General features: G+C 34.5%; 1 protein-coding gene across 5 annotated transcripts in view; it reads left to right on the forward strand.

Annotated features, from left to right (window-relative positions):
- Positions 1 to 13,185, forward strand: part of LOC136039453 (GATOR1 complex protein NPRL3-like) — a 146,072-nt gene that overhangs the window by 39,943 nt on the left and 92,944 nt on the right. For all 5 annotated transcript variants that reach the window (XM_065723212.1, XM_065723213.1, XM_065723215.1 and 2 more), the window contains 3 exons: positions 6,766 to 6,854; positions 10,909 to 11,017; positions 11,961 to 12,161. In XM_065723212.1, the coding sequence (XP_065579284.1) occupies positions 6,766 to 6,854; positions 10,909 to 11,017; positions 11,961 to 12,161 (399 nt within the window). The remainder of the gene's footprint in view (positions 1 to 6,765; positions 6,855 to 10,908; positions 11,018 to 11,960; positions 12,162 to 13,185) is intronic.

Here is a 13,185-nt window from a genome sequence, read left to right on the forward strand (position 1 = left end):
TTGGGATAGCCATTTTGTTCAGCATAGTCAGAAGTCTAGAAACTGTGTTTTTGAATACGAGACACCCTCCCAGCCCTCAGGGAAAGACTTGCAACTTATGCCCTAGAGGCATACAATGTCTTGTAGAAAGTGTGATCGTATAAACTTTGGATGGAAAATCAGACGTAATCAGAAGTTATAATTTTCTTTTTAAGACTCAAAGTGATCGGAAGATGAATACCCCACCCCGCCCCCAACAGCTAGTATTTTCCCAAAATTTTTCTGATAGAAATTTTAAAATGGTGGTAAACTTCAAAAATTCATCCGGTTGAAAATTGAAAGGGCTAGTGCCCTTTTTGATAGTCAAAAGTGATTGGAGGGCAACAAGCCCCCCCCCACGCCCATAATTCCTAAAACACATCTAATCAAAATATTAAGATGGCCATTTTGTTCAGCTTAGTTGAAAGTTCTGGAAATTATCTCTTTGAGGATGACACCCCCCCCCACAGCGGTCAGTTCAAGGTTGCAAGTGAAAAGGGAAAGGTGGAAAAGGATTTTGGAAAAGGTAGTCGTATAAACTCCGGAGGGGCCTCATTGCATTGGTAATCAGATGTTCTAGTGCCCTTTTTACACGTCGTATTTTTACACAAATGCATCCGATATAAATTTTCAGATATCCATTTGTTCAAAAATAGTCCAAAGATTATATAATAAGGCTTTTGGGGTTGACAGAATCCCCCAGAGTCTAGGGGTAAGTTTTTTAAGCTTTGCCCCAGGGGTATATAAGGTTTTTATGGAAAGGGTGGTCGTGTGAACTTTAGAAGAAGCTCATTTGATTGGAAGTGTATAATTCTAGTTGCTTCTTAAAAGTCAAACATGTTGGAGAGTGACTAGCTACCCCCCCCCCTCCGCGACATCCTCTTTTCCAAAAGGTATTCAATTGAAGTTGTGAGATAGCCATTTTTTACCAATAGTCCAAGAATCATATAGCAATGTCTTTAGGGTGAACACAATCCCCCAGAGCCCTTGGGCAAGGGCTGTAAGTTATGCCCTGGGGCGTATTAGGTTTTTATGGAACGGGTGATTGTTGAAACTTTGGATTGGACGGCACTCATTTAATTGGAAGTCAGAAGTTTTAGTGCCCTTTTAAGAGTCCAAAGTTAATGGAGGGCAATCTACCCCCCCCCGCCCCAAGCCTATCATTCCCTAAAACATATACGGTCGAAATTTTAAGAGAGTTATTTTGTTCGGCATTGTTAAAAGGTCCAGTAATTATGGCTTTGGGGATGTCAACCTCCCCACGGTTTTCAGGACTATGGCAGTGAGTTAGGAAATTTGTTCATTGTTTAAATATAGTATATGTTATTGAGAAAGGTATGCATGTTTGAACGTTCCTTTCCAAAAAGACAAAGGGAATTCAGGAGAGTCTTTCAGAGAATGTTGAGGGGAGTGTTTAACTAAATCAAAACATGTTATTTGTATACGGATTGTCAAAAGGTTGTAACACGTGACTAACTGAATTAATTTTGATAAGTTAGGAAATGATAAAGGAGAAGATCAAAAAGGCAATATTTGCATGCTACTAATACTACTACAGCTACCACTACTACTACTGCCACACTACTCTATTTACAGTAATGAGCTATTTTTTACATATCTGAGGTAACTAAAGGCAGAACTGACCAGCGCTGTTCGACATGAAATTTTCCGTTTGCAATTCCTTAGAAAAGGAATCCTTAGAAAGGATAGTAACGAAATATTTATGGTATAGTATGGATTATCGTATGGTGAAATTTTCAAAGAATTTTGAGGGGGGAGATGGACAGAGTCACAGCACGCCGTCTGTATACAGGTTTTCGAAAGGGCGGAACAGGAATATTTTAGGAACAGTTTATTATTTAAAGTTGAAACTAATAGGGCTGGTTTTGAGCGATGTTGAATTAACCAAAAGAAATTTTTTATCCTAACGCTACTACTTCTAGTCATAAAACTGCTACTGTTGCTATTATTATTATTTCTATTACTGCTGCTGCCACCTGCCACTAGTGCGTTTAAAACTAAGGATATTAAGGCGAGAAATTTGGGACGTATAGAAATTGTATGAAGCTAATTCGGAATACTCTGTTCCCACACAGGTTGTCAAGTGGGCGCATCAGAAATGTTTCAGGGACTGTCGATGATATTAAGCTGAAACTTTCAACTTGTATTGAAGGGGATGTTGAAGAAACCAAAGGGGCTATGCGGATACTGCTGCTAATTCTGCTACAACTATTGCTACTGTGCAAGTTAAGGGTATTAAGGTGAAGCTGGTAATGAATATTTAGGTGAATGGTGAACTAAATCAAAATAAATTATGAATTTATGAATTTTCAGAAAGGTGACAAAGCAATATCTGAAAAACAACTTATATTATTAAGTTAGACCTTTAAGGGTAGGTCGTAGGGTATGTTGAACTAGCCAGAAGGCACTATGTTTGTACTTTTAATGCTGCCACAACAGTTACTGTAACTAATTACGCTAATGGTAGTAATGTGATAATTTTAGCGAAAGTTGAGGAGGAGTTTTTAACTCCTTAGGAGTTTACCCTTTTTAAGAGTAAAAAGATATTAAAGGGCAAGCAGCCCTTCTCTCAAGCCCATTCATTTTCCAAAGGCATCCAGTCAAAGTTTTGTGAGCGCCATTTTGTTCAGCATGGTAGAATTGTCCAGCAACTATGTCTGTTCGGATATTGGGCATGTTAACCCGCCACAATTATGCAATTAGCCCATTATGCTTTGAAACTATTTGTTGTTTAAACTAAATCAAAAGGCATTGTGTTTATGGTTGCCAATAAGACACCTCAGTAATATATCGTGAACGACTGCGGGTATTAAGTTGAAACTTTCAGGGCTACTACTGTTACTACTTCTGCTCTCACAATTTAAATAAATAAAAAGAGTGTTAGTGTATCGAGGATGTCAGAGCATAGATGGAATCTTTCGGGAATGATATTAAATTTTATTTTCCAGTTCAACTTCATGAGTTATAAAATTAAATTGTACAGTACTGTTTGTGTGAGGATTTAAAATTGTTGGAAAAGTTTCTCCAACATACAAATAGCAATCTAAACCATGGATTCCTAAAGAAAAAAAACGAAAATATAGAAAATTTGTTTTCCATGAAAACGACTGTGTCAATAAGAAATGAACAGAAATTAGTTTAAAAAGAATTTTTCACAAAACAAGTTTTCAAAGAAAAGTAAAGAGCTCCATTTTGCCAAACATTAGCAGAAATAAAGTCAAATAATCTTCCAAGCATAGAACTACCATAACCTTACAAAACTTACAATAAATAGCTGAGTCAAACTCAAAACGAGCAAAAATTAACAGGAGTAGGGCTGATGACCCCCATGGCTTCTCAAGACCAGAACATAAGTTGCGCTTCACTGAAAACAAAATACATGTTAAATGTTTTCACATACTTTACTTTCATAAATAAAAAATTATCGAAAATTTAAGGAATAAATATCGACAATCCCCGTTTTTTTTTTCAGTAAAGCGCAGATTATGTTCTGCCCTACTTATCAGCCTACTCATGTTAATTTTTGCTAATTTTGAATTTGACTCGGTTGTTTATTTTAACTTCTGTTCGTTTTGAGTTTCATTTATTTATTTATTGTGGGTTGTTGTAGTTGAACGCTTGGAAGATTATTAGACTTTATTTCTGCTCATTTTTGACTTAATGGAGCTCTTTACTTTCCTTTGAAAAATTTGTTTTGTAGAAAAACTGTTTTAAATTATTAAATTATAAATCCAGTCAACATACAAAGACATGCCGCTTAAACTCAAATTCGTACTTAAATTAAATCCAAGATACTTCCCTTCAAAAACATACAAAATAAACTTACCATCAAACATAAATTTAAAGATATTATTTACAAATCATCCAGTTCTGGAAAAAATCATAACTTTTTTTGTCTGGATGAATTGATTGAAAACTCGATGATGCATTACTCAATGACCTATTTACTTTGTCCTCGAGCGTAAAAAAGGTTCATTTGCAAATACATTTATTATAGCTTCTTGTAAGTAGAATTGTAATGTATCAATATACATCAAGAACAGCAACAGTACAAGGACCAAGCCTTGAAGAACACCACAAGCAATCATATATGCTTTACTTCTTGTATTACGAAGACTTCCCCATCGTATGTTAGACTAAAACCACTATAATTAGAGACTCGTAAACACCCAGCACCATAGTCTGCACAGAAGAACATTTAAAAGTACAGTTTCAAAACCGCTCCCCGGGCCAATAGAAATGTCATAGATAGAAGACCTAAGTTGATTGCCCTATTTACCACATGCTTAAGGTAATGCCATGGCACCTGACGAAGAATAACCCTTAGGAAAATCAAGGTGTTTTGTAAGTTATTCCAAATCCATGGAAGTCAAGAGAGGTCTGTAATTTCTGCTCTTACCTTAACGTAAGGTTATGAGTTTGGCTTGTTTTCTTTCTTGCGGATTTTACTAGTTTCAAGCGTTGAATTAATAAGGAATACTGGACAAGGAAGTATATAAGGATAGTCACGGTTCAGGGCCTTTAGATGAAGCCATTAAGGCCCAGGATGATTCGATTTCACCACAATTTTCAAATTCAACTTAGTAGTGTTTTCTTCGGTCTCAACGTATAAATTATAACGGAATAAATACCAATATTGTCCTGAACTTCTTTTATAATTACACTTCCTGTTTTAAAAAAAAGTTTCCACATAATGTTTTTCTGGTTCTCTTTTAGCGCACAGTCAGTTAACAGGCGGAATTTGGTATCCCATTGCTTTTCTTCAGGAGCTCTAGCTGTATAAATCTTTTTATTCTTGTTCAATGCTCACTTTGTTTCTGTGCATTTTAAACTTCTTTAGATATGTATCCCATGTGCTATACAAAGTTTACGCGTTTTTTTTTAAATGCATGGTTTTCTTTCGTTAGCTTTCAGAAGTCTCTTGTGCTTTAATGGACAGCATTCTAAAAAGGGAATGGGTGCATTCATAAAAGGGAATGGGTGCACTCATGTATTTATATTTATTAAGTGTCATCACTTCCTTCATAAACTTCATTTCAAAAAATCACTCAGTTTTGCTTGAAATTTTCAGAGATTCTAACTTTTCATTTCCCGAACTAAGATTTTGGATTTGTTTTTTTTTTTTTTTTATTATTATTTTTTTTTATCACAGAAGCTAGAATTAGAACTTTCAATCGTGCAAATCAGAGGCAAATAAGTTGAAGTTTGGATATATAGCAATATCGCACTGGCTGCTGCTAACTAATGCGTATGGAAAAATCGCCAATCAACGTGGTCGAATGTTCTTTAATCCTTGATGGTGTCGTGTTCAGCGGAAGTATCTGTTTGAAATCGTGCAATTCCAAAAAAACTGAATTAGAATCACTATAATTCAAAATATTACAATTGAAAACTTCCAGTGTTATATTTACCTCTAGTATATGTTTTAATTGTGCATTCGTATTTCTAAATCAAGTCTTCTGGATCGGTGCTAGGGGGTCGATATACTAGAAAAACCGTATTTTTTTCCTTTTGTTTTATTCAGCTTCTATACTAAAAATATCATATCTACCTTTCATTTTACAGATATTCCACAAATTTCTTTTCTTTCTCTCTATCTATCTCCTCCCTGTCTGTCTGTCTCGATCTCTCACTTTCGATTTTTATTTCTTTTTGTAAAATGTGGAATTTTACTAATAAGATAGATAATATTGTATTTTCTTGTCGCAATAGCTAACTTTAATATACTCTCCCCCGTAAAGTTCCATGGCCAACACGGAAACATTCACAAATAAAATTTAATTTTTGGTAGCAGCATATATGAGTATGCTATTCAGTGTCCACTATTCTTATGGAATAGTGGTTATTGGAATAATAGACTATTCAGTCCATTATTCTTTTGGGAAATTTTAAATTGGATGAACCCGTTAATAGTTGGGAGACTGTAACATCAACACACACTTTCAATAGCTTTTGGCCTTGTACACTTTTGAATGCCCGTGCCGTTTAGATCTTTTTGATGTGGCAAAATTTGGCCACAATAAATGTTTTACCACGATCTCTTAGGGAAGTAATAGAAATAAAAATGCACTGCAAAGGCCTCACTTTTAACGGAGATACTGGCGATATTTTTGTGAAACTTATTTATAATGGTATATTAGAAACTCAGCAAACATTACCTCTCAGCAAACATTACCTCTTTTTTTGGTATTTTCATGCCAAAAATGCTTTTTTTTTGTATTTTCATTGAAGAATAAAATAAATCCCTCCTCGTAGACATTGAAAAATAATTCCCTCCCTATTGATTTTCCTTAATTGATGTCATTGGGTCTATGCCAAAATATCTGCTTTCCTCTCGCTAATTACTTGCTAAAAGTTGTCCTCGTTTATCTTGTCTTTTTATTTCTCCGTTTTTTACCCTTTGTTTCTTCGTAATTAATTTTTTGGAGTTTTGATCTGGAAACCTTACTAATTCCGGTTTCTATAAATCTATCAAGGATTTTATTGGAAATTATAATTTTTTAAATTCAGATGAACTCGTATTCCGTCGTTAAGCATTATTTTGATGGTTTCTAACCAGGGTGTTATGGCATGTTTGGAGGGTGCAAATTATCATACCTCTTGGTATCGAGCCCAAGCTCATGTAGCCCATAGTCGATCGAATCCGAGCACATGTAGCCCAAGAATTGACCCTCTTGGTATTTTTTTTTTGTCAGAAATGTTAATTTATAAAGATTTTTTTTCTAGTACCATGAAGATGAATCAAAAGGCTCTCCTTTTGAGAGAATGCTTTCCGAATGTCAGTTGTCTCGCGAGCTGAAGACTATATTCGATTGGTAAGTTATTATGAAAATAAATTGATAGAGGTGTATAATAGTAAAACAAATAGGGACCTCAATGTAATAAGTTAAGAAACCAGTAAAAATAGCATACAATAAATGAATTTCTGGAAGCAATATGGGATTCAAAATAGGATCTTCTTGGAGACCTGTAAATAAATTTTCATATTTCCGAGCCTAATTTCTGAAAGAGTCGCGTTTTTTGGTCGCAGGATTTTACGTCAGCTCATAAAAAATGTCCGAAACGTACATTTGGTCCGATAAAAAAAATCACATTGCATAATAAAACAGTTTTTCTAAATGGAGGAATAGAGCTACAAATAAAACTGAAAATAAACTATAAATTATTCTATGTAATAAGCGGGCTGGTACTATCACAACCAGAGACTGCTTACACTTTGATTTGACCATTTCTTTACTGAAAGATTTATATAAAACAAAACCAGATTATGCCTGTAAGTGTTTCATTTACCAACCGCCTTTCAAAACATTCTATCCAAAATTTGATTATCTGACGCAAAGGAGAATAAATATGTTGTTGATTTCTCGAATCGGTATGTTTTTGTTTTTTTTTCTCTCTTTTTTTTTTGGGGGGGGGGGGTGAATTTACTTTAACATATATATCATATTATAATCGAAACTTAAGGAGAGCTCCCATCCTAACTTTGCCTGGATGAGGTGCCGCCCCCCTCAGTCCCTAACTGCTCTACGCTAAAGCTCAATTACCTCAACAGTCTCGGCACTGAACAGCTGGACAAAACTCTGCAATGTTGTATAAGCGTTAGTATTTCAGTCTAAACAGTCAAGCTGTTCATTTTCAGCGGCGTTTAAATATATTTAGGGACAAGATTATCACCCCGTGGCAGTATGACTTCTGAAACTGGAAGGTTGTATAGACAGCTGTTTGATAGTTCAAAAACACTGTCTATTTCTGATTTTTTACTCGATTGTGTTTTCGCCCTGTTGCATCCAAAAATGATGGAATGGTATATGTGACGTTAAATAACGGAAACTGACACTTTGTAGCAGTGCAAACTATATTATTGCAAAAATCGAAATCTATTTTTGTTTTTCCTTCAAATATCAAACAATCACGGTTTTGATAGGATCTCCTGGATTTAAAAAACCGGTGATTTTTCTTGTGAAATTTTTATTTTTTATTTGGGTTCTTGAAACACCCTTTACTCTAGGGCTTTAAGCCATGTTGAATTTGTTGTTGTCGGTTTCATCAAAATTATCTCCTTTTCTCAAGGAAAAAGGAGGAAAATTATCTTTCTGAAGAAGAATTATCTCCTTTTCTTCTTGTCCCCTTTCTAAATTATGAAAATTTCTTTTGCCAGTTACTTTTGAAGACCTTCCTTATACTTACTGCATTTGACATATTTGAATTGGGTTAAAATTAGATATTTAGAGGTATATATTTTGTCAATATTATATTTTCAGTTTTCGTCTCGTTCAATGAATATTTATTTTACTAACTGTTAATTATCGAGAATAGTTTAAATAATTGCTGCGATTTTTTCCTTCTATAGTGTGTTTAAATTTAGAGCGATATATTATGTATTTCAATAATTTGTAAATTTTTGGCTAGCCACTTTGTGCGTTAAGTTTATAATATTTTGTAGTTATTTTTAATACTTTTAGACCCATTTTATTGATTCCAATAAATTCTTATTTCGAAATTTATTTCCAGGGGAACTTTTGGGGACTAATGGTTTTAGTTATTTTTTGGAACATCAAGTGAATTCTTTTTGATCAATTCGTAGGTTAAAATTTTTATTTAGTTTGATATACATCTCATTGAAACGGAACTTTTTGTCCCGATATCAAACTTGAGTAATCTTCCTGCAAATTTCTAGAATTCTAAGAAAAGCAATCGTTGGCCTTAAGTTCTGCTTTTTTTTTTTTAGAAATATGCCTTAAAATGTTAGCAAAAATTGTCAGCTATTTTTTCTTAATCAACTGAACTAATTTTCATGGGTCGGGAAGAGAAAAAAAACATGGTCACGAACGACCTTAATGCAAGCTTTTTAGCGGTGGTTTAAGGTGAAGTCTTGAGATTAATAAAAAAAAATGTAGATTATTTGAAGAATCCGTTTATAATTGAAAAGTAAGACATGACTTTTGTGTTTTTTTAAATGGTAGTTAAAAAGAAAACAAATTGTTTGAATTTGAATTGATAAGTGGAAACATATGCAGCCATATTTCTTTTGAATAATTAGGGGAGATCGAGAATTCGGGTTTTAATGTTTAAGACCACCATATGCGGTTATGTTAGTTTTATATAACCATAGTTATAGTTAGTTTTATAGGCTATTGTTAATTTTCTAAATAAAATTGAAAAAGAAAGACAGATGGGTGAAGAATAAAAAAAAAAATATGTAAATACTTATGGAAGCAAAAAGTCAAAGAAGCTGTAGCTCTCTCTCCTTTGAAGGCGTAGTTCACCCTGAGAATCGACATTTTGTTAATATTTGAATTTTGATGGACGAAAAAATATGGTAAAAATTTACGAATTATTTTTGCTTATTTATTTTTACGGTTCAACCTGGTAACACTGACGAAAATGTAATACTACCCTGAAAACTTATAAATTTTGTGCAATCGAAAAAAAAAAAAATCTTAGAAGACCATGGTTTTTAGGTATGAATATACTTAAGATGAGTCCATGGAGAAAAGTGTATTTTTTATTCTCATGTCCCTGGTTGTTTAAGTTTTCTTGAAGTAATACAAAAATCCATCGAATGCTGCAACTTTATATAAGTTTCTACAGCCCACTCATTAGAAATCTGGAAATGTGGATAAGCCGTCATCGTAAAGAATGAACAAAATAAGGCTAATATTGAAATAGCATCTAACACTGGCTAAGAAGATACAGCATCAAGAATAATAGTCGCATCAAGTCGACAATAAGAGCATTAAAATTTCTACTCGCGACCAAAAATCTTGAGACTGACTCTGACAATCAGAATATTAACCAGATTCACAGAAATAAAAGAGTAAAAACAGCCAAACTTAATTCAAAGTCAACAGCTAAATATTTTGGCCATTAATTCATTCATCGTTCCAGTAGTTAATTCCAAAGGAAATAAAACTAAAAAGTGATGAATCTCAAGAGTATGATATCCTTCCTCGAGTGTAGCAGATGTATAACTACATTTGGGTCAAATTATAAATTTGTCAACTATAAAAATTTTACAAGATAGGAGAGAAATATGTTTTCCCTTATATTTCCTTCATTGATTTTAATTCATTTTATTGCGACATTTACTATGGTATCTTTTACATGTTTTGACATTCCAACATTTAGTATGCACTGATTGAATATCCAATAACATCTCAATATTTGATATGTCTTGCTTTATTCGATAACTTTCCTCAGTAAAAAACAAAAATGTTCATGAACCACAATAAACCATAAACTGAAAGTTAAGATTTTGATTCAAAAAGATATGATTTAACTATTAAAGTTGGCCATATTTTAGATTCAGCTAAAATGGTGTGTCATTTCCGATAGAGTGCATTTTATCTTCATCAAATGGCCTAAATTTGAAACCCTGCTCCATCGAAAAAATCACCATATTTGGGGTCGAGACCCTGACCACACTTCAAATTTGCAGACTGGATTCTTCAGACATCCGTGAAGCCCCAAAGAAGGGTTGGGAATCGAATCAAATTTACAATAGAACCGGGTGTTCCTTGCCTTTGGAAATAAATTAATAAATAAATAACAATTTGATTTCTAAATTGGTTCGGATTTTATTTCCTTTATACAATTATACATCTTTGCTTTTTCCATCTGAAGATTCATCAGACATGTACTGTAACCATATGTAGTTCCGTAATAGTTGAACAAATTTAAATTCTTTCCAGTATGCGGTGCTTCAAATATCGATACCATCAAATATTATTAGCTTTTAGAAGAATTCTTTTATATTGATATCATGGTCCTATCAAGTCATGGTGCTGGGAAGAATATTGCTGAAGTTTTCTGTTGTTTGTTTGAAGTTTTTACTGTCTATTATTTGTTTTCTGAAGCTATTATTTCTAGCATACGGTCTGAAGGAAGAATTCATGTTCGTCTTAATGGATGGGTACTAGTCAGTTTCTGTTTACCCCAAAAAGCTTATAGTTTGCACTACCCACATTTGTCGATAAAGGTAAGTGCAAAATTAGTCTATATCGTAGGGGAGGGGGGGCTAGGAATATTATTTGAGAGAGGCTCTGTGGGCGTTTCTTAAGGGTTGAAAATACAAACAGTCGAATCTGGAAAGTGTCTATGGTGGAAAAATAATTTTCTTTCTGCCGAGTTACCACCCGAAGGAAACCGTTACCTCTTGCATTCTGTCCATCCTCCAGAAATTCTAAAATGACTCTCCTGGGTATTGCCCTCCAAGGATTGAAACAGGTGATATTTTTTTTAGTTTGAATTGTAATAGGTAGGCTGGAATGTATTAATTTGGCATAAATGATAAATGCATGGAAACAGAGCAAAATCGTTACAGTAGTATCATTTTTGACTTCCTAAAACAGAATCGAATTACAAGAAATTGAAGATTTCGTTTTAAACCATGAAGGCGCAACCCGTGTTCTTGATAACCCGAAGACCCTATTGGACAACAGGTATAGAAAAAAAACCTAGCATATGCTCTTTTTTCAAGACAGGATATTTCACCCATCTTCCTCCCCGCCCCCCCTCCTCCTACACACATAAGACAAATCCGGAGAGTTCTAGCTGGATACCCTAGCCATGAGACAAAACGGCTTAGATTTCAAAATACAAAATTTCCCACCCTTTACTATTTCCTTGCTTGTGTAATTTTTATTATCAGAAATCCATGCTTGTTACGGCCATTTATTCAACACCCTTCCTCAAAGAGGAAAATAGGAAATGCAAGTCATCAAAGCTAACCTAAATGTAAAGAGTCATGAAACAAGGACTCTTAAGATACCTTTTACCTCGCCGTGCTTAAGTTCAGCTCAGACTGGTAAGTCATATAGCAAAAAGGTTAGAAATCCACATTTTAAGCTTCTATTTTCATTTTGTAAAAGAAAAAATTGTCTTTTTTTTTCTCTTCCCATTATTTTTTGTTTTTGTTTTAGCCAAGTGATCTACATCAGTGCATAAGAAACTTAATGCCTTACCACACCATACTCTTACTCATTGAGCGGGACGAATTACTCTCAAGGCTGCCTTTAGATTCTTCTCCGGCTTTGAAGAGACTGATACGGGTTCTAAACCCTACAAGAAGTATACAGAGTCTAGCTGCTGACGCTGATGTTGCCTTAGATCATGTTCTTGAGGTACGATATTTCTTTTCGTGTTTATGTAGGAGGGATATTTAGAGATTTATACAACTTCAGTGCCAAAACCACGTAAAAGGTTACGGCAACTGTGATATGTCCATCTCTGTAAACTCTTAAGGTTTTAAAATTGAGAAAGAGTAGATATAGGAGCTTGGAAATATTGTTTAGGAGACGATTTAGGCTCCATTTGTAAAAGTTCCTGTGACCTGACGCAATTGCTTCTGAGATAAAAAAAGGCCTAAATTTAGTTTCTGTTTCTCAATAACTTAGAATGAAAAATACGGTGATATTTTGATATAACACAAAAGTTACATAGCCAAATATAGAAAGAAAGAAAGAAATTTTATTTGAGCCCTACGGCCATACACAACATGATTTAATAATACAACACTGCACAGAACACACACTCAATATAAAACAATACTTATTTTCATTCACTCGGGCTCAACTGAGCCTCTCCTGCCTTTTCCACATATCGTGCCATTTTGCATGTGGTTCCAGGCATCGAAGACCTCAGGATATCAGAAAGCAGCACCAACCGATGGCCCCCCCCCCCGAATTTCATCCCTAAGACTTTCAAGCTCCTGGCACTCCATGAGGAAATTGGCTAAATTATTATCCTCTTTTCCGCAATACCCAGACTTCCCCACACCCACACTTACTATAGATTCACCATTCGATTGTTCATTCCACCCTCTTTTACGGAATAATTTCTGATCGGTTTGAGTCTTAATAGGGAGAGGCCTGTAAGTTAAGACATTTGCCCATTGTTTGCGTTTAGTATTTGTTATTGGGATTAACAGACATTTTTTTCGTGGATTTTGTGCTTGGTGTGGATTTCCGTAGGGAGAATCTTCATTGGGGACGGAAATTTCGGGGGGGGGGGGGTAGGAATGCTTCTGGGGAAATTTTACTTAGGGATGATTTGACAGAGTTTCTATACGAAGTCGCTTTTAATTGTCTTCCATTATCTTTGCCAACTCAATTTTGTAAAGATAAAAAATTAAGTCTTTTTCAAATG

The sequence above is a fragment of the Artemia franciscana genome, chromosome 19 (genome assembly GCF_032884065.1).
Source record: "Artemia franciscana chromosome 19, ASM3288406v1, whole genome shotgun sequence".
Classification (NCBI taxonomy): Eukaryota; Metazoa; Arthropoda; class Branchiopoda; order Anostraca; family Artemiidae; genus Artemia; species Artemia franciscana.